This window comes from Symphodus melops (genome assembly GCF_947650265.1).
Source record: "Symphodus melops genome assembly, chromosome: 14".
Lineage (NCBI taxonomy): Eukaryota > Metazoa > Chordata > Actinopteri > Labriformes > Labridae > Symphodus > Symphodus melops.
The window spans coordinates 19,009,683-19,030,607 of NC_136704.1; the positions used below are offsets into that span (position 1 = coordinate 19,009,683).

At 42.1% G+C, this 20,925-nt stretch overlaps 1 protein-coding gene across 1 annotated transcript; it reads left to right on the plus strand.

Moving 5' to 3' along the window:
• The first annotated feature begins 156 nt into the window (after window positions 1–156).
• avl9 (AVL9 homolog (S. cerevisiase)) lies at window positions 157–20,664 on the plus strand. The gene is made up of 16 exons (XM_079361538.1): window positions 157–472; window positions 4,401–4,521; window positions 7,391–7,476; window positions 8,186–8,257; window positions 8,716–8,805; window positions 8,889–8,955; window positions 9,311–9,351; window positions 9,455–9,493; window positions 9,580–9,649; window positions 9,844–10,319; window positions 10,581–10,715; window positions 10,814–11,033; window positions 11,758–11,875; window positions 12,170–12,223; window positions 17,985–18,073; window positions 18,774–20,664. The coding sequence occupies exons 1-16, from the start codon at window positions 389–391 to the stop codon at window positions 18,899–18,901; spliced, it is 1,890 nt and encodes a 629-aa protein (XP_079217664.1). The 5' UTR covers window positions 157–388; the 3' UTR covers window positions 18,902–20,664.
• The last annotated feature ends 261 nt before the right edge of the window (window positions 20,665–20,925 follow it).

Consider the following 20,925-nt stretch of genomic DNA (forward strand, 5'->3'; position numbering starts at 1 on the left):
CAGTGGTGAAAAAAGTTTGAAAACTAATGGCTACACAAATGACACACATACGGTCAAGATGTCAAATGTTTTCTTTTAGTTGGTGCATTGGTCCTGCAGGGTCAGATAATCAAAATAATAGACATATTATCGCGCAGTATCATGTACCATGGCTAGCTGTGAATACGGAAGTCCACAGCAGTGAAACCTCTCGGTTTGTGACGCATTGAGACGAAGCGGAAGAGAAAACGGTCTCCGCTGTGGTTGTGTTGTGTTGTGCTCCTGCCAGGCTGAACGCTGCGAACACTATCGATTCAGGGTCTAAAAATCGGCTCTGCTTGTTGTCTTTACATCTCATCCCCCAGTTGAAACCGCGATCAGGACTGCCAAAAACACCAGTGAGACGGGAATGGAGTCTCATGGCAGAGACGAAGTGAAGGGGCCAGTGTTGCACATAGTGGTGGTTGGATTTCACCATAAAAAGGGCTGTCAGGTATGTGAACCCCTGCTTGGTCCTAACGAGGCTGACTGATTGCTACGCTGCCTGGATTATTGAAAATGAAGGCACAACTCCACTCTATTATTGATATAATGTGTCTTTTATGCAGACGTATTGTAACCCAGCGCACATGGAGTATTTGCTCTTATCCAGTGCACACATGAATGCTGCAGGAGGAGAATCATTGTTCTGGTGCAGTGAGGAGAGGTTGTAGTCAGCTGTTGGCTCGGGGCTCATACGGTTATATAACATGTGCTCTGCTGCTGACTTGGGCATCGTTCCCCTTCACTTTATCCACAGGCTGCTGCACTGTGTGTTTTTAAACAGGCTCCAGCTTGCTGATGCAGTGTTTATCTTTGCACAAGCACTCCGATTCTTGGGCTTATTTACTGCCTGTATACCTCAAGTATGCAAGGATACTGGTGCTGTTTATGTTGATCGTTTGTTCTCAGATTAGACAACGGGAGATTGATGTCAGTGAAAGGTCCTGACGTATTAATATTTAATGTTTAGACAGAGTACAGTCCACCAAGTTAAATTCATTGAGTGATAAATATACCTGGTCAATAAAGCTGATTCTGATTCATGGCATATGTAGTTTGAAAACACGAAGACAAAGTACATTCTTCGTAAAATCCACATGGGCCAAAATATCATGTGTCACACAGGCATTTTTACTAACAGTCTTCTGCACAATGTCAACATGTACATGAAAAATGACAAAAAGACATGACATGATATATGATTCAGGCGATATGGAGTCAGCTGGGCCAGCGCAGAACTGTGTGTGTGCATGTCTGTGTGTGTGTTCTGTGCTCTCTCTTGCCTCCACAACACACTTTGAATCCACAGATAGGGACACCAATATTGCTCTTTTAATCAACATGTTTGTTATGTGTTCCCAGATGAACCATAAAGACGTGGATGGTTATGACACTTCCTTACTGCTAAATCTAACAAATGTTTTCAAGTCTGTTTAAACTGCAGCTGTTCAAAGCAAGACAAGTCAATATTTGCACACCGTAATGATTATTACCATATGAGCCAGGGGGCTTGTTACAAACTGAAATAGCTAACCTGTAAAAGCTGAATGATCTGGACTGTGGATTTTATTAGCATCCATTAATAATTGATCATTTAAGGGATTTAAAATAAACATCCATTATTCCACATGTACTTTAAGTAAATCATAAGAATTGAGTATCTGTTGGTTTTCTTTGAACATTTTCTGTTTTTTAAATGTTTCAGACTCAAAACGTGTTTTATGAATCCATCGATTTCTAAAAAGTGAACAGATGGATTTTGAAAACAGGCCGTAGTTTGTGGCTCTGCTACAGTACGTGTGTGCCTGACGCGTCTTGCGGTGATGTGCAGACTTTTGGTCTCTTGTTGCGACACAGATCTCAGTCTCAATAAAGTTTCCCTGAAAGCACTGAGTAGATTTTAATCTGAGTGTTTCCCAACATTTTTGGCTCACGGCATCCCAAAACAAACAGGATTTCTTGCAGCTTTGTGACGTAATCGGTCTGCTGTTGGAGTTGAAACAAGAACTGACTCTTCTTGGTTTTTGCAAAGTTTTTTTGTTTTTTTGAAAGGTGAGACCAGAATAGTTCAGAAGGACAGAACAAAAAACACAAGATAAAATCAAATTCATTAAAGGAAATCTGTTTTTTGTTTTTTTTCAATCTCTTGTAGCACGGTTCACAAAGTTTTTTTAAGAACAGGAAACACGAATACCTGCAGCACTTTTCAATCAAAAAAAGAAACCCAAGGTCTTACATCTTGGTATCTGGCTAACACTGTGGGCACCTGAGGTTATATAGGTAGGAAAGGGACCAGCATGCACCTGGGTTATGGTTTATTTACCAGCAGGAGAGGCAGCACCAGTCATAATTCCCTTTTTTCTTTTATTTACTTGCTTACCGTACACCACATGTTTCATCCTCATGGTGCATTTTGATTACGTTTGATGATCAGTTTTATTCAGATTTCAGACAAGGAGCCACTAAAGCAAGTCAAACCATGTTATCCACAGGACAAGCTTAATATGGTGGACAATGATTCAAAGAGTGGACAAAGTGGAGATGACAGTTTAACACTTTTACAACCAGGGTTGTCACCCAACAGATTTAATGCTGTTTAGATATCTGTTACACAGCAATAAAAAAAAAAAGAGAGCTCTAAGGCACCACGCGTAATTTCTTAATTTGAGTTAATTACTCGCCTTCTCTTGTTTCCAATGTATTCGCGTAATCAAGACAGTGCAATAAAACCTTTTGAAAGCAGGATGCAGTCAGTGCAGGTGCTTGTTATATCAGCTCAAATCCACTGATGATACATGCAGGAGTCTTTCCAGTCAAAATAACAATCACAAGTTCTGCTTTCTGTTTTCACTGAGTCTACCAGGAACATGTCGCTGTCAGTGTCCTCGTAGACCTCTATCATTGTCTTCCTCCTGCATCATAAAAGTCTTGTTTAACACCTGCTAATTAGTGAAAGTGTCCCCCCCCCCCCCCCCCCTTCTTCAAACTTCATTAAATTTCCAGGCCCAGCCGAGCCGGCGGCGGCGGCTGTGAAAACACAAACACTGCTCCTGCTTGTTGTTGTTGCTGCTGCTGCTCTCCATCTGTCTCTGCAGCTGAAAGAATGAGGGGACTGGATTTTCTCGGCCTGTTGTACTCGAGTCAGCAGCTGTTTCATGGAGGAACAGATGAGAAAAAAAAAACACATGTTCTGGTGTAAAAAGAAGCTCTCTCTTTGTTTGCAGCTGATGGGTCTGCTGCTGCAGGAGGAGGTTATCTGATCGGGGTCAAAGATCTCCTGCTGGGTATCAGATTGGGTTCCTGGCACTTTAATTCATCTTTTCTTACATCCACTCGACCTCCCCCCCTCTCTTTTATTCACCTGCCATCCATCTGTTTCTCTGACAGGAAGTTAGTTGAGGAGGAATGGGCGTGTTTGTATATGGAGCATCGTCTCTGCAGAGTCAGGAGGAGCACCTTTCCCCCAAGGGAGTGACCCTGCACCAGTTTAGCCTGAAATCATTGTAGTCATGTGTGTGTGTGTGTGTGTGTGTGTGTGTGTGTGTGTGTGTGTGTGTGTGTGTGTGAATATAAGTGTGTATTTGTAGTGTTCAGGTCCAGCAGGTTTTTGGATAATCTTTCAGCAGGCTGGGCTAGAATGACGGCTTCTTTTTAAGATCAGGGGAAACATAATGAGGTCAAAGATGAGCTTAAAATAGAGCTCATCATCTGGAAAGGAAAAGGAGGAGTGTGAACAGACTTACATCTTCACGCTTTAAGTCTGAAGAGAGAAGAGATTTACAGGTTCTGAAGCTTTCTGCGTGCACAGTTCGTCCCCTCGGAGGAGCGATGTGTGGGGCGACCGTGCTTTATGAAAAAAGACGGGAAAGAAAGCGGATCGTTTTTTTGCTTTGATGGTTTTGAAAAAAAAAAAAAAAGCAAAAGACGTCTAAAGAAAAACAGTTCCATATAGGAATACCATTTGTTTTACATGTTTGTTTAATTTTGTCAACATATTTCTCTGTGCTTGAATCTTAATAAAGAGACTGTAATAAAGAGCGAGTGGCTCCAGCACAGTGTAGTGCAACAAGATCCTCAACAAAGAAAACAGCTTAAATCATTAAATATATGACAGGGGGAGATACAAAGGATTGAATGATGCGAGGGCAGACGGCAAGAAAGCAAGAAATAAAGGAATCACGCAGAGAGAAGAGAGAGTACAGAAGAATACACAGAAGAAAGACTCAACAAAGAATTAGAGAATAATAAAGGAAGCGGGCACAGAAGGAATAATAAATAAGCATGGAATATAAAAATGATAAAGGATGGAAAAAGTCGAAGGGAAAGAGGGAGCGAGCATAAGCTGAAGGCTAAAAGATGTCATGTCTCCTCTGTCTCAGGTGGAGTTCTCGTACCCACCTTTGATGCCCGATGAAGGTCACGACAGCAACCTCCTGCCCGAGGAGTGGAAGTACCTCCCTTTTCTCGCTCTGCCCGACGGAGCACACAACTACCAGGAAGGTACGTACGCGGCGCCTGGAGTCTGAACACTTCCAAGGATTTCAGTGATGCTAGAGCCTTTGGGGCCTCTTCTCTTAAACATCCATAAATTACTGTAGAGGGTTTTTTTTTCTAGCGGGAGAATTAAATCTGAACAAAACTCAGCGGAGACTTTTTGCTGCGTGTGCAGTGTATCCGTGTTTATTATCTCCTCCCATCGAATTCTTTCTGAAGAAATTGAGAGTTGGAGGACACATTACAGAAAGAAGCAAAACATTGTTGTTTTTATTCTAATAAATTGGTGACACTATTGCAAGAGTAGTATTTCTGTGTGAATAAATTAGGTTGAAAATAGCAGAAGAGTGAATTTCTTTAGAAATGTCTTATTCAAAATGTGTGATTTTCAATTTTTTAAAAAAAGTCTTTGTGGAGGTTTTTTTTTATTAGCTATAGACAATAAACTGTTGATGTTGTCCGTCTGTTATACTGTGCTGTGTTTGCTCAGTACACGGACGGTGTCATGTTTGATCAGAGAAACAGTATCCAGTGTGTGTGAGAGGGCTGGGCTCTGCTCGCTCTGCACTGACACTGAGCTTCCTGTCACATCGTCCCGTGTGTTGTGGCCTCGGTCATGTGACCGCGTGGTTCACCGCTGCTGTTCAGACCGTCCTGGGAAAACAAACAGAGCCAAGGTTCACTTCCAGTCTGTTCTACTTCGACTACCGCTGTCAGCGCTGTGAATTCACAGTCACAGTGTTTCCTGTTTGTCTGACTGAGGAGTGACAACGTCCAAGACACAGAGTTTTCATCCAAGAAGAAGACAGTCAATTGAATCTTAAGGTCTTAAATGTCCTCCAGAGGTAGAAACATCTGTGAAGATTTGAACTCATCCCATACATAAATTCTGTGTCTGTAGTGTCCTTTGTCTCTGCTGCTTCAGTGTGTGTGGCTAACTTTTAGCTGATGTAACACAAAAAAACAAAAAAAAACAAAAACAGGGATGTGAGTGACTCCCTCTGCACTGCGGCTCATCAAAGCAGCATTCACATTGATATGAGTCTGTGTCTGTTCCAGATGAACACAATAGAGTTTGTGTAGCACCGAAGTTAAAGATTAACAGTCATCACAGGTGTGTACACTCACTCAGCTCACACTCTTTTACAGGAGACAAAAGACAACAGCAGTTACAGTCAGATTTTCTCGACGCTGATGTGCTTCAAACCAAAGTGTGTGTGTGTGTGTGTGTGTGTGTGTTTTTTTTCCTGGACCCTGGAGTATGTAATGTTGTCATTTTGGAAACTTCTGTCACTTTCACTCATCTTTTGCTGAGTTCTAGCTTTACTAAAGCACTTTACGCCACAATCATTTTGAGCAGGTTAAAAAAAAAGTTCGCTGAGGATAAAGAGACCAAAGTGTTGAGTGTGCTGTGGGAGTTGTTGCACAACCCACAATGCAATGCTCTAAGGAAATGCTCATAGAAGCTGCAGCATCAGATAAGATCCGACTGTATTGATCTCAGTTGAGAAATTCAGGTGAGAAGAGAGAAGAAGAACATAAAACACATGGCTTTTATTATTATGTAATATTAAAATGAGACTATTCATCTCAGAGGGGAAACTCAGGCGTGGCTGCAGCACAGGAGGAACACAAACTAAGGATGCAACAGTGCATCAGTTTATCATCCGTATCAGCGGATACAAACACTGTCGATAAAGCATCCGCACATCAGCAAAGACTGTGGCATCAGCCAACATTAAGAGCTGATGTTTTATCAGCTGTTTCACATTGATTTTAATGCTGGCTGGCATCCGGTACATAACTACTGTTTCAGTGAAGAGGTTCTTTGATTGGCCAGAGGAAGTTATCAAACTCAAGAGAAAGTGTTGGCAGTGTAAGTTCTTACAAAAGAAACCGCTATTATTAGCAAACGGCTAATCAGTCATTTTCAACATCTGTATCGGCCTCTGCTGATTTTTACACAACGAAAGAGTCGAAAAATATTTTCAAAATATTATTTAAAAAAAAAAAAAAGGATCAAATTAATTTCTAATGATTTTAAGAGTAGCAGTTGTTGGTGTTGCAACCAAACAAGAAATGAGAAATGAGATTTTTTTGTTTTATGGCAATATCATTTTTATAAAAGAGTTATATTAAACTAAGTGCTACACATCTGCAGGTGTATTTACATTATTCTATGATCATTTCATCGTTCTTTATAAACACGTAGCCATTCATGATCATAGCCAAGTGCACGAATGTCGTTTCAGCTGAATCATCCCTGCAAAATAAACTCGTAAAGAGTGGGGAGCTCTGAGAAAATAAACGTGCTGATATACTCGAGTAACTCAAAGCAGTACTTCGATGTTTGCAGTAATGTCTTAACTGCCACATGTGTGTATTTCTGGGTTAAACATGCAGCAGATCTGGTTTGAGGGTGAAATGAGTTTGAGAGTTAAGCTGTGAAACAAACAGGTTCGAGGAGCTCGTACTTCTCATCCAGTTGAACCAGTTCAGCAGCTATCAAGCGTCTCTGTGCTGGAGAATATTCTCTTAGCTGTTCTGCCTTTAAGCAGATTTCTCTCCTGTTTGTACCTTCTGTGTTATGCAATCATTCACTCTCTGAATCTCTTATTTCACGCTGTCAGGTGTATCCAGTGATGCGGCGCCTGTAGCGTGTAAAACCCGCACATGCTAACCGTTAAATTTGACACATCTGATCTGAATGACTGTTGGATGGTTAAAATGTCCCTGCTGTGTCCCACTTCTATACTCCTGAAAGATGCATCTATCACAAACTCTATGAGAGCTTTCTGCAGAGATTGCATAAAAATAAACAAAAACAAAGGAGGATTCTGTACATGTGCGTGACTCATCGTGTTCTTGTTTTCAGATACGGTGTATTTCCACCTTCCACCGCTCAGTGGAGACATGAAGTGTGTCTACGGAGTGTCCTGTTATCGTCAGATAGAAGCAAAGGTTCGACGTTTAATGTTTCCCTTGTTTGAATTAAACCGCTCTTCTGTTCTGGCCCCATTCTTTCTCATTCTAGAAACTTCTTAGTTCTATCCAATTGGGATAGAGACATTAAAGATTGCATGCCGATGTCACACCTCGTGGTATTGAAGTGTGAGGCTCAGCGTGTTTGCAGTTGAACTTGTCGTATTTGGTTTGATTAGTAACTTGACTGTTGTATCAGCAGGTGCAATGTACAATCAAACGTCCCGCATGTGATCATTCAGGTGTCCACATGCCTTTCATTACACGCAAACTTATACTTTTTCTCCTCCTCCTCTTCCTCCTCCTCCCTTTTCTACTCCTACTGTTCCATTTTCTCCTCCTTCCTTTCTCCTCATCCTCCTGCTCCTTTGTCCTTTTCTGCTCCTCTTAGTCCTCCTTCCTTTTTTCCTCCTTCTTCTTCCTTTTACTCCTCCTCTTCCTTCTCTTTCCCTTTTTCCTCCTCCTGCTCCCCTCCTCCTTTCCTTTCTCCTCCTCCTCCTCCTTTTCCTCCTCTGCTTATTTTCTTGATTAAATTCGAAGCACAGGAAGTAGACGGTCTAATTGAGTCCCTCATGACATCAGTGTCTTCCTCTCATGAGGTCTGTTCCAGGGCGATTGTTCACACGCTGCCCTCACTGTCTCTTTTTGTCATTTATTTATGTCTTTTACGATTTCGATTCCCCCTCAGGCCCTGAAGGTCCGACAGGCTGACGTCACCAGGGAGACGGTTCAGAAGAGCGTGTGCGTCCTCAGTCGAGTGGTGAGTCAGCGAGTCAAGACCACGAAGATGTTTTAATGTCATCAGAACCAAGCAGATCTTGATGTCAGCCCTCCAGGCTGGACCGTGACACATCGGCGTTACTGTTCCATGATCATGTGAGAGTGGAGGGAGGCAGAAAATATGTCTCTCTCTCTCTCTCTCTCTCTCTCTCTCTCTCTCTTCTCTCCTCTTTCTGGGGGAGAAGGATTCAAGTGAAGAGATTTCTGTAACTGCTTTTAATCTTCTCCTTTAATGTTCAAGACTAAATCCTGTGAGGATTAAAGTGTTCGTCTCCACTTCTCTGAAGTGATGAAAGAATCAACACCGAGGAGTCACAGTCAGTGATATATGAAACATCACGAACAGAAGAGAGCTATTCACAGGAAGAAGTCATAACGGAGGGAAATTTGCATGTCAAGAATTGAAAAAAACAAAACATCTGCCTTTGTGTTCTCCAGCCTCTCTACGGTCTGCTTCAAGCTAAACTGCAGCTCATCACACACGCCTACTTCGAGGAGAAAGACTTCTCACAGATCTCCATTTTAAAGGTGGGAGTGTGAAACCTTGTCCGTTTAATGTTTAACCTGGCTGTCATGGCCTCCGCTCACGTCCTGCTTCCCTCCTCCTGCAGGAGCTGTACGAGCACATGAACGGCTCCCTGAGGGGCTCCGCTCTGGAGGGCTCTCAGGTTTATCTGGGTGAGCTGAACTTGGTCTTAAACACCTCTCTGTGTTCCTATCTGACATCCAGAGTAGTTAAGTGTCACAGCTGGTTTCCTCTGTCGTCATGTTGCACTCCAACATTCTTTTCTGTTTTTTTAAAAATTGCAATATTTTGCAATTTACCGCAAAGAAACTCTACCACCTACTCTTTTATGATTCATTTCAGATGTTTTGTCGAGGTCAGAAATTCTCATTGGAAACAGTTCCGTTAGTCCTCTGATACAAAGTTGCTAAAAACAGAACACTCAGTGCTTATTGGGTCTTAACTTGTCTTCTTTTCTGAAGTCTAAATTCTTAATTTGTGAAAGCTCCGTTTGTTTTCTTTGCTCAGGGTTATCCCCAAGAGATTTAATACTTCACTTCAGACACAAGGTAAAAAAAAAGATAATCACAGATTGAAGGATTCTGTTGAGGTTTAAAACTGTGTGCTTGTTCATGAAAGCTGTTCGTCATTCTCGCAATTTTACCTTCGCAGGTTCTCATCCTCTTCAAGCTCATTCTGCTGGAGAAGAAGGTACAACTGGAAACGCGTCTTTTCTCCTTTCCACAATCTCACCAAAAACATTCTGAGGGTTTGTTTTTAATTGTTTTGCTCCGCAGGTCCTGTTCTATGTGTCGCCGGTCAACAGACTAGTAGGAGCGCTGATGACCATTCTATCGCTGTTTCCAGGTCAGTGTCACCAAAATAAAAGACTCTTTCATACACACTTTCTGTCAGGCAACACTTTACAGTTTAACATAATATTTGTTATTTGAAGTAATGAATGTAAAGGGATCGCTTTTCTAAAACAAAGACTGAAAAATATTGAGAAATTATTGATCAAGCTTCTGATATGTTTCCTTTATCTGCTTTCTTTGGTTCAGGTATGATCGAGCACGGCCTGGTGGACTCGTCTCACTACAGGCCGAAGAGCAGCGTGTCCGAGGACCTGAGTCTGATGGAGAGCGTCTCAGGAGCCGAGGAGTTTGTCTCAGTGTCGGTCACTGACATCACGCTGGAAGGGGAGGAGCCAGTCGTGCCCACTGCAGAGTCCCTGTCCTCGGGGAACAGCACAGAGGGGGACAACCACCTCCTCAAGCCCCCGTCACGCTCCTCCCCCGAGTCCTCGGAGAGCGACTGGGAGACCCTGGACCCGAGCGTGTTGGAGGAGAGCCCTGCGAAAGACGCAGCCGAGGAGAAGGAGGCGGGGTCTGAGCTCAAAGACGCCTTCGACTCGAAGCCGGGGACGCCTATCACTGTTCAGCCGCAGTCTGCCAGCGGTCAGGGAGGGGTCGTCCAGGGTCTGGTGTCCGGTCTCGAGGAGGATCAGTACGGCCTGCCACTCCCCATCTTCACCAAGGTACAAATCCTGAAGATGGTGCTATAAATAAATGAAAACCAGTTATTTATATATAGAGTTCCAGCAGGATGTTAGGTCAGCTTTGAAGCAGCTGTTTGTTTGTTTGTGTGTGTGTGTGTGTGTGTGTGTGTGTGTGTGTGTGTGTGTGTGTGTTTACCTCAGACACCGTCACACTGATCAGAGCGGACAGAGTGTCTGAGACGGAGATAAAACCTTTCTGACAGTCATATGCACAGTGTGACCTTTGTCTTTTGTTTCCAGGGTTACCTGTGTCTTCCCTACATGGCCCTGCAGCAGCATCACCTCCTGTCAGATGTGACGGTGCGCGGCTTCGTTGCCGGGGCGACAAACATCCTCTTCCGCCAGCAGAGGCACCTAAGTGATGCTGTTATTGATGCAAGTGTCTGAAATCTAAAATTCATACATGCAAACTGGATATCTGGGATTTTAAATGAACTTTAAAGTCTAAAGTGTATCTTGGTTTGTTTTTCCAGGTGGAAGAAGGTAGCATTCAGATCCAGGACCCCGAGCTCAGAAAGATCTTGAGCCTGACGACAGCAGACCTGCGGTTCGCCGACTACCTGGTCAAACACGTGACGGAGAACAGAGATGATGTTTTCCTGGACGGGACGGGCTGGGAGGGTGGAGACGAGTGGATCAGAGCGCAGTTCACCCTCTACCTCCACTCTTTACTCTCCTCTGCTCTTCAGGAAGGTGAGTCTCTCTGTCTTTGTTTTGGTCAGTCATTCCTGTCAATCGATCAAACGTGATTTATATAGCAGCTCTCAGACAAAGTCAATCGCAGTTCTACCCGTTTCTAAGAAGCTCCATGAGCAGAAACGTGATGAATATTGAAGATGCTTTTGAGGCTGGAGAGAGATTAGAAAACAGAAATATTAACAGCTTCAGTGTCCACGACATCGACTCTCAGGAGGAGGGGAGACAGCGCTCTCCAATGTTTTGAATTAGGACTGCAGTACCTATGTGAAACACTAGGTGTCAGAGTTATATTAGAATATTGCACCCTTAAATAAATGTAAATTAAAATTATTTGAATTCAAAATGTCAGTGTTTTCAAATTGAATTATTAAAATACATTTTTTTTAAATCATCAATTATGAAATGCCTTTATTACTAAATTATTTAAATGAAATAATAAAAATCTATTTAATTCAAATTCAAATATATTAATTAAGTGTAAAATGTACTAAATGAAAAAAATAAATGAAATTTAAAAAAAAATTAAATTATGTAAACTAATTGTGACCAAAAGATGATTTTTGGGAAGTAAGTTCTGATTTAGATAAAGATTCGATTCCGAGCTGAGCTGTTTTCAATCAGAGTAAACGCTGCTGGATTCAGTCATGTCAGCAGGAATATTGCTGAATATATCATGAGTGTAAACGTAGGAAGTGACTTAATGTTTCTATTTCTCCAGATAACGAGAGACTGCTGGCGGATTACGGAGCGCCTTTCGTCTCAGTCTGGAAGATCTCTCACAACTACAGAGTGTGGTACAGCAACAAGCACCCCGCCATGGCCGCCATCACACCGGGGTAGGTGAACAAGAGGGCTGCTGAACCCACAGTGAAAAATGGTAGTGTTTTTTTTTGCCATTTATTGGATCATACAGCTTGAAGAGAGACGGGAAACTTTGGGAGGAGAGAGTCAGTGTTTACATGCCAAGGTTGGATTTGAACCCATGGATGCTGCCCCATGTACAGAGGCTATAGTCCCTCAAGTGGGCAACCCGGGTTCAACATGTCCTTTCAGATAATGGCAAAACATCCCTTATCAAATCTTTAATAAGTGTTTTACTTGTAGTTGATTTCTTCTCCTCTCTGTTGCAGACATCCGTTCCAGGGTCAGTACAGTGTGGCCGACGTGAAGCTTCGACTCTCACAGTGAGTATCCTCTCATTCATACATGCACCTTCAATATCCACTCAGTGTACGGATGAATACACTTTTGTGCAACTACGAGACAGAGAGGAGCAGAGCGTGCAGCAGAGCTAGGACAGGTTTCATTTTTACTTTTCTCAGGCGATCTGCTCCCTGTTTCATGCACGTTGCCGCCCTCTGGTGGTGAAAAAACAGGACTCTGACAGATTTAAGGATTTTTTTTTCATTTCTGTGTCATTCCGTAACAAAAGCTGTCAGAAAACACTTTAAAACTTTAATATCTGAAAAAAAAAAGTTTTTTTAAACATAGACTTTATTCAGTTCGTTTAGTATATTTTTAGTAACTTCTGCTCTGTGATTTACTCCTATATTTGACATTCTTCGAAGGAACAATAGAATCAATTTCAGCCTGATTTTATTCATTTTCGTTTCAGTTTGGATGTTTTTGGTCTAAATCCAAATAGAGGATTTTTTTTTTCTTTCTGTTGTGTGTGGCCACAGAGTTTTTATTCAAAGGCACATTTTGAAGTATTTTAGAGCACAAATTAGTTTCCCCCCCAAAATCAAAAGGCTCCACACTTCCTGAAAAACGATTTGTTCACCTTAAATAAAAGAGAAGATAAGAGGTTTATCTTGCAGACACTTCAGGAACTTACTTATGGACTTCATTCTAATATCATGTAAGGGGCAAGAATGTCTCTTACATGTTGGCCTTCTCAGTGTTTTCTTGGAAGTAAGAATTGCTGCAGAAGGCTTCATACTACTTGAAGAGTAGAGTTAAAGGTAAGAATGTAAGCGGCATGATCTTTGAGTTTGCAAAGATGAACGCGTAAAAACAGCAAATAAGTCAAGTTGAATAGATGCAAAGATGAGCTCCAGCTGTGAACGGCAGGAAGAGTCGACAGCGTACTGCTGTCTCAGTATGAAGACCCAGCGATGATTTGAACGGTGAATACTTCATGACCAGTGTGAGCCACAGCGAGCATGCAGGCCCGTTTTTACCTCCTGCTGTGTTTGAGCAGCGAGGGTCTCATATTGGCTCAAGTCATTAATTATAAGCGAGTTTCATTCTCAAAAAACGAGGGCGGAGACTTCTTCGGCCGCAGATCTGCTGTCATTCAGGGAAGTGTCTATGAAAGGCGACTCCGTCCACAGCTGCAGCTCCACGTTTACTGTTACACATCTGATAAATGCTCCCAACACACACACACACACACACACACACACACACACACTTAGAGCTGAGTGTGTCCCCGACCCTAACTTAGCTTTACAGTGAGGACGCAGCAGATCTGCTTGGCTGTGAAAACTCTGAGATCTCGCTTTACCTCCTGACACGACCGCTGTGAACGTCGTCGCAAATCCTCCGTAAACAAACACACAGAGGAACAAACTGAGGAGGAACCGTCAGCCGGCGTCGGGCTACCTCATCTGCTGCAACACGTCCATCACAAATAGGTGGAAAAAAATCAGTTATTAAAATCTAACGATGGATATCTGCAGAAGATAAAATAACACACATACTGTCAAACATGATATCTGTGGGCATGTTTACGAGAAACTATTTCTGCACGAGTGCCGAAGATCTGGTTTGAAATTCAACCCAACAATTCTGTTTACAGTTTACTGAATGAACACGAACCATCTGCAGATCAGTTACTTTGTAAATGTTGCAACAGTTTTAGATTTCCTTTCATCCCCTCACTAAAAATTCTGCAACAAGTCGGGGTGACGTGAGAACGCAGCAGGAGACGATCTGAAAAATGGCCAGCGAGCCCGTGCGCGACAAGTCTGATCAATGTGAAGAGTGACACGGCGTCACACTGCAGAGATCCTGTGGACACATTTTAAATGAGAATATTTCAATGCGGGGTCATAAAAAGTTTTACTTGTATTCGTCAGAGGTCTCTTTGAGATGCACTTTGACGTGTCTGAATACTTCGTCACGTCTGCCCTGTCTAACTCGTGATGTGAGAGTTTTTACTCTTTTTTTTTTTTTCTTTGTTTACATGACTCACAGCGTATAAAGTACCCATTCACAAACTACAAATATAAACGTGAAGGAGAATAAGATGGAACATGCAAGTTCAATAAAAGTTGGCAAATAATTATTGTAAGGCAACCTGCAAGAAATACAAAAGGCTTTGAAACAATCCTAAGAGCACCTATGCTATGCCAGTGAAAGTCATATGTGTGTGTGTATATAAATATATATATAGATATATATAGATATATATAGATATGTATACACATACACACATATATATATATACATACATACATATGTTTGGGTCTTCATTTTTAAAAGTGTGCAGCAAACCCGTACCTTAATGTTCTACTTTTCTTAATACTGTCAAACAACCTCTGACATGTGAATGTGAAAACAGGTTTAAATAAACAAATGAGATCTTAAAGAAAACGACTGAAGAGGACTCATTACTGGTGGAAAATAAAATGTATGACTTATGAGTGCATGTCCCCTTTGGGCTGCCTAAACAGTTTTTTAAACAACACTCCAAAAAATAATCTAATCTGAAAATAATCTAATCTGAAATAATCTAATCTGAAATAATCTAGTTCAATGGAGAAGGTTAGAAATGAACTTGATTTTCTAAGAAATCTGTACATTTGAATTCTCGTGAGATGCTTATTAGTTTGGGTCTTTGGTCAGACTTAAAGAAGTGTTTGGTGAAGTATACAAACTTGTGAATGAGGAACAAACAGTTTGTAATTCAGTTCACAGAGTTTGTGGAGCAGCGGGGGGTAAGGGGGGCACGGCCGGCTCCCCACTCGCCTCTCTGCACTATAAAACTCTGGATGCAACCGGCATGGTGTGTGTGTGCAGTGTGTGTAAGTGGGTAGAGGGAGGGAGTCTGTTGAAGGCAGGAAGTTTGGCTCTCGGCCATCGGAGCTTCTCAGGAATAAATGCGTCTCATTTCCTGCCTCAGCTTTGTGTCACAGGCTCTAAAACAGGAGGGGATTCAGACACTGTGTGTGAACTGTGTGTGTGTGTGTGTGTGTGTGTGTTCCTACACGTGCTCGCTGAGCGGAGGTGTGAGGGCATAGTGGCAGATAAACAGCTCAGCCTTCACTTCGACCTTGAACATCAGAGGAGAGTGTTTACTGAGCGTCAGAAGATTTGAGCCCGGCAGGAAGTCGAGATGTTCCCGTGTTAGATGTTCACACAGACAAACAAACAATTACTCTAAGCAAGAAAAACTATTTCTAACATTAAAGTTATTTTTATACCCATTTACTTAAAAGAAGCCGTAACACAGTCAAAGTATGTAGTTTGTGGTGGAGTTTAATCCAAAACGTGTCGCCTGCTGTTGCTCCTCCGTTGGGATCAAACATCAAACTAACATCTATTTAAAAAAACAAACCTCATCTCAAAATGCTCCCAAAAGCTTCATTTTCATATAATACATTAAATAGACTTCACCTGTAGTGACGGAGGTTTCTGTAAAGTGTCTCTCGCTTTGAACTAATCCGTTCTGTCACACGCTGCTGCCGAAGCAGAACCTGCCGTTAAGAGTCTTCCCCATGACGCATCAGACGGGTAGCTGCAGGTGTTGGGGATCGAACTCCGAACCCCCTGAGCCACAGCCACCCCCATACAACAAAAACAAAAAAAACAAAAAGAAAAATCAGACCCTTATCCTGTTACATGTTGTGCTTCTTTTCCAGATTAGTCTTCATCATAAATATCTTCAACAGGTGACAGTTAGTTACATCTTACAGGTGTAATGCCCTTCAGCGTTTCAGCCATCTTTACAGGCATTCACATGTTAAGAAAAGCTGGTAAAATGTCACGTATGTACTAGAGTTTGAAAACTGTAAGATTTCTTATTTTGGGCAAAGAAATTCAGTGAAACTCTTTCCCCCTGCTCTAATCCCTGATATCCTCTAATTTAGGATTATTAAGCATCATAAACCTATTGAACCCTTTTAAGTTCTTCACAGTAAGACATAAAAAGCACACGCATGTTAAAAACCAAACACTTAAAAATATAAACCGTAAGATCTGGTGAAGTATTTGATTAAAGAGAGGATGAATAATCGTTCAGACCCTGCAGCGCTGCCTTTCTTTCTTTTTGTCAGTCCGAGACAAATAAAACTCTGTTAGCCTGTAAACACAGAGCTGTTTTCTGCGGCTCAAAGCTGAACCACAGAGGGGAAACTGGGGTTAGTGGGACAGACGCCGACTGCTCTGCTGCGGAATGAGAGAGTGAAAAGAGGAAAGCTGAGTCCATCCTGCTCATCACTCTCCGTCGCTCCCCTCTATTTATATTCTTCTGGAAAAAAAAAAGAAAAACTACGCATGACTTCCTTGTGAATGTGCTGCATGTGTATTATGGGGGGGGGACACACAGCCGACCCCTGTCATGTTGTTGTCAGTGTAGGACAAAAAGCAGCCGGTGGCAGAGATGGTCTCAGAAAACCGTATTCCTGTGACGGGCTGAACGGCTGCAGGCAGACGCTCACTGTTAGAGGATCTGTCTGTATTGTTAGCGTAGCATACTGAGCGGCGTAAGGAGCTGTTTATTTGGGTCACCCGGCGAGATGGAGAGCGTGGTGTCCGCCGGGCTCGTCTCTGAGCTGACAGTGTGCACGGCAGCTCAGGGGGGGGGGAAAAACACTGCTCTCTGTTACTATGAGAGGACGGGAAGCTTTTACAAAGGCTGCAAAAAAAAAGTTTGGGGGGTGGCTCAGTGTTTTCGAGGGGGAATTAACGGGGGCATGAAGGAAAAAGGTTGGGAACCAGTACTCAAAGTCAGACTTTTTTTAAATTTATTGTGCTTAAAACAAACAAACAAAATGGATCAAATGGGGAAAAAAACAGACAGTATGATAAGTTGATACAAAAAAAGGATGTCTTTTGAAAGAAACGAGCTGGAGAAGCCAATTAAACCCAGAGGAGCTTGTCGAGTGGATCTCCTAACGGTCACACAGACACATACTCAAAAAAAGTAAAAGAAAGAACAACAAGAAAGAGTAAACATTAAAGAAGAGTAAAAAAAAAAATATAAGCAACTATGACAAAGAATGATTATGATGGTGTGTTGCTTAATTGGCCAAGCAGGAAATGAATAGAGTAAAGTTATCGCATGACATGAAGGGTTTTTAACAATGTTGGATTTTGATCTGAGATTGATATTTTTTCCTGATTCCCGTTTAAATACACTCAGCCAGTGCGTGTGGGAAACAAAGGTAACCTCCTCCTTTGTGCCGTTGCACTGTAGTCAGATTCTTAGTGACAGGGTTTATTTTCAGAGGGAATAATTGGCTCATTAGAGGGTGCGAATGCACAGTGTCAGCTGCAGACACGTATCCACATCGTCTTTTTAATACCGCCCACACGGCGCATTCCTGCAGAATGTCAGGTCAGTGGGGATCCATGTGAAAGGTTGTGGGTTGGAGTCGCACCAGGCTGACGCACAGATAAAGCCAGGCGGGGCCGCATTTAGCCCAAACACTTGTTGTGAAACATAGCCGACTTGTTTCCGCTCTCAGGTCAGCTCAGATACTCCACCTGTGGCTGCTGCTCAGCCTTCTGCTGTTACATCAGCCCTCTAACAGGTCGGCGCAACATTTAGCACAACTACTTTTGTGAAAGTTTGTTCCCTAGAAAGGAGGAAGAATGTCTACAATGTCACACCAGACACACAGAGGTGAGGTGGAGCACATGTTACAGTGTTTTTTGGGTTTTTTTCTAACCTTTTTTTTTTTGTTTTGTTTGTCCTTGCCATCATTTTTCTTGCAGCTCGGTGCAGAACAGCGAGAGAGGCAAGAAGATCGGGAACGCCATGATGACAACTAGTCGCAGCGTGGTGCAGACGGGGAAAGTAGTGGGTGAGACAACTCGGAAAAATGCAGAAGTTTAAAGAAATATTTATATGCACACTTTTGTAAAAATATGTTTAAACAAACACTCTCAGTCTTTTAGTCATCTTTCAGGTTTGAGCCTGATGCAGCAGAGAGCCAGTCCTGAATTGTGCACTTTACTCCAACCTCTGATTTCCTTTCATTCCTCCGGATTGAATTAGCAACTTGTTTGTGAAGTTTAAAAAAAAAAGTCAATCAAAGATATTGATTGACTTTGTAAATGACACAAAACAGAGAAAAGCAGCAGGTTATGTTAGACTTTTGGGACTACTTCTTTCCTTTCTTCAGTGCTCACAACAAAAAACATATTTTTTCTGATTATTAATTAAAAACAAACTAAATGTGGAAAATGTGTTAAGTCTAGTGAGGAGACAAGACATCACATAAACGGCGTCTGATGAGCTCATTTCATCTACTTTATGCGTATTGCTGACTATCATTTGAAAGTGTTGAAAGTGAATTTTTTAATTTGGCTCAAAAGCTTTTGACATAAAAAAGAGAAACCAGTGTAAAATGATCTAAAGACACACAGCCGCACACACACTTTCTACAATCCTTAATTGAAGGAAAATTATTTTAGGACAGATTTTCAGTTCATCTGTTCGTCAGAAATCATGATTTACCTGCTTTTTAAGTGAAGTCTCACTGCCTATGAATCTCCTCCCAGGTCAGTCAGTGGGCGGAGCTTTAACCAGCGCCAAATCTGCCATGTCCTCCTGGTTCTCCACGCTGGCTCAGCCTGCAGCTGTCTCTCCACCGGCCTATCCGGAGCCCGCGGTTGAGGCCAAACCCTGAAACCAAACCTCTCCACTCCACTTCTCTCTGACTCGGTCCCCGTCCTCTGATCCTCTGGCTGGTGTGAGGCCTGAGGCTCAGCGGAGCGAGAGCTGCTCTTTATGAAGGATGTGAGCAGAAAAAACAATCATCTTCAGAATCAAGGAGTCCAAAAATCAAACCTGGGAAGACACTCGGGACAGGAGGCGTCCTGCTAACTGTCCTGCCCCGTCCACTGTGAGGCAAAAACTGCCGACGACAAAGATCAAAACAAGGAAACATGGGCAGGCTGCAGGGTGTGTGACTGTCTCTTTGAGCTGGATGCTTTCCTGTTAGACACTACAAGATGCTGTCGCTGGGTTTGCGGTGTTCACTCTTTGCTGCATATTTCTAGAATCAATAAAACTATTTTACTGAGATATCATTCCAAATTATGATCAGTCTGTCACAGGATTTCACAAAGAAGCATAAGCGGATACCTCTGAAGATTTTAATGGTTTAATTTTAGATTTGTCTCGTGTAAAGTGATACCTCTTTGCTTACATTGTGGTCGTCATGGTAACAGCATTACTTGTGAGAATACCTTCATATTTGAAAGTAAGGGTCGTCAGCGTTGGCGCCTTAATCATTATGTGCTTGAGACCTGAAGTTATCGTTATGCAGTAATTTTTTTAGAACATCAAGCTCTTGCCTTTTTGTCCCTTTCGACACACCATAGTTATCGTGGTCCTGCTCTCACAGTAATGAAAAAAAACAACCTAACTGTCCCTATGAATGGCTCATTTCACTTGAGATGAAAAGTTGGTTTGGAAAGTCCAAAGTAAAATCCACCTTTTGACATCAAACATTTTACTTGTTCAGCGAATAATCTGGTTTTTTTTTTTTTCAAAAAGTTAACCATGGGACAGCCCTAGAAAAAAATACATACACCAATACACGACCTTACATGACACTGTAAATCCACCTACATGCTGTTGCTCTTATAACCACAATGTGAAGACTTGAATCCTTGTGTACCTGAAAGCCTGATTGTGTGCATTGATTAACGTCAGGGACCCCCCCCCCCCCCCCCCAAATCTGTGAAGGAGACCTGCACCCTGCTGTGTGTCATTATCTCTCACTCTGGCCTTTTTCTACTTTGCTGTCAGAAACGCATATTGGGAGAACTATATTTAGTAAATCTGAGGCTAGTTTAAAGTCAGATATCTTATTTATTTGTCGTGTACTCTCATTGATATATCCATGTATCGTCATGACAACACTGGAACAAGTCCTGATCTGTGAACCACTGTGTATTTGCACAAAGTGGCTGTTCTCTTCTATTTGTGTGGATCTGTATCTTGTACACGTGTCAATTTTGAGGTGTTTACAGGATGTTTTTCCCTCCATGATACAAACATTCAACAAGGGTTGAATGAAAGTGGTCCAGTGAGCATGCTCTGTCCAGTCCAGATTTACACCTGCAACGAGTGTCATCTTTCTGTCTTTCAAATTTTTCATTTACTTTCTGTTGTCATGTATTAATCTTTCTTTCGCCATTGACTCATTTATGGAATTTTCTGTTGATTTCTGGATTTAGTTTCATATAAATATCAGCTGTTAAAAGCTGTTTTAGCTTTTTTTTTTATCCTCTGATGATGTTTTTTTCTTTTTGTATTTAAAATATTTGAATGTAAGGTGAATTGAAAATTCCCACAATATTTTCTTGACAGATGCTTTTAACGTATTTGAGAAGAAAGTGATACTATATTATATTGCTGTATTAAAAAGGAATTAAAAACACAGTGCAGACTTCTTCTTTTGTTTGGTTATAATAGAGGAACCTTTCTTTTATCCTCTCCGGGTTAGCGTCGGGTACAAATGTAGGTCAGACAAACAAAGTTGTTGATGAGCTTGTTGTTGCGGCGTGAGCACGAGGGCTTGGACAAAAACGCACCCGTGTGCTGTTCGACAACAATTCGGCGACATCACAGCAAACCATAGGCCTAAACCCAGAGACCTCATCCTGCAGGAATTCACACCCGACTGCCAGAGAGAGAGAGAGA

What these genes read in the sequence shown, in the direction of transcription:
- avl9 (XM_079361538.1), top strand. Translation starts at nt 389, where the DNA reads ATGGAGTCTCATGGCAGAGACGAAGTGAAGGGGCCAGTGTTGCACATA. An exon ending in TGTGCGTCCTCAGTCGAGTG is followed by an intron (nt 8,258 to 8,715) that starts GTGAGTCAGCGA and finishes TGTGTTCTCCAG; the next exon opens with CCTCTCTACGGTCTGCTTCA. An exon ending in CATTCTATCGCTGTTTCCAG is followed by an intron (nt 9,650 to 9,843) that starts GTCAGTGTCACC and finishes TCTTTGGTTCAG; the next exon opens with GTATGATCGAGCACGGCCTG.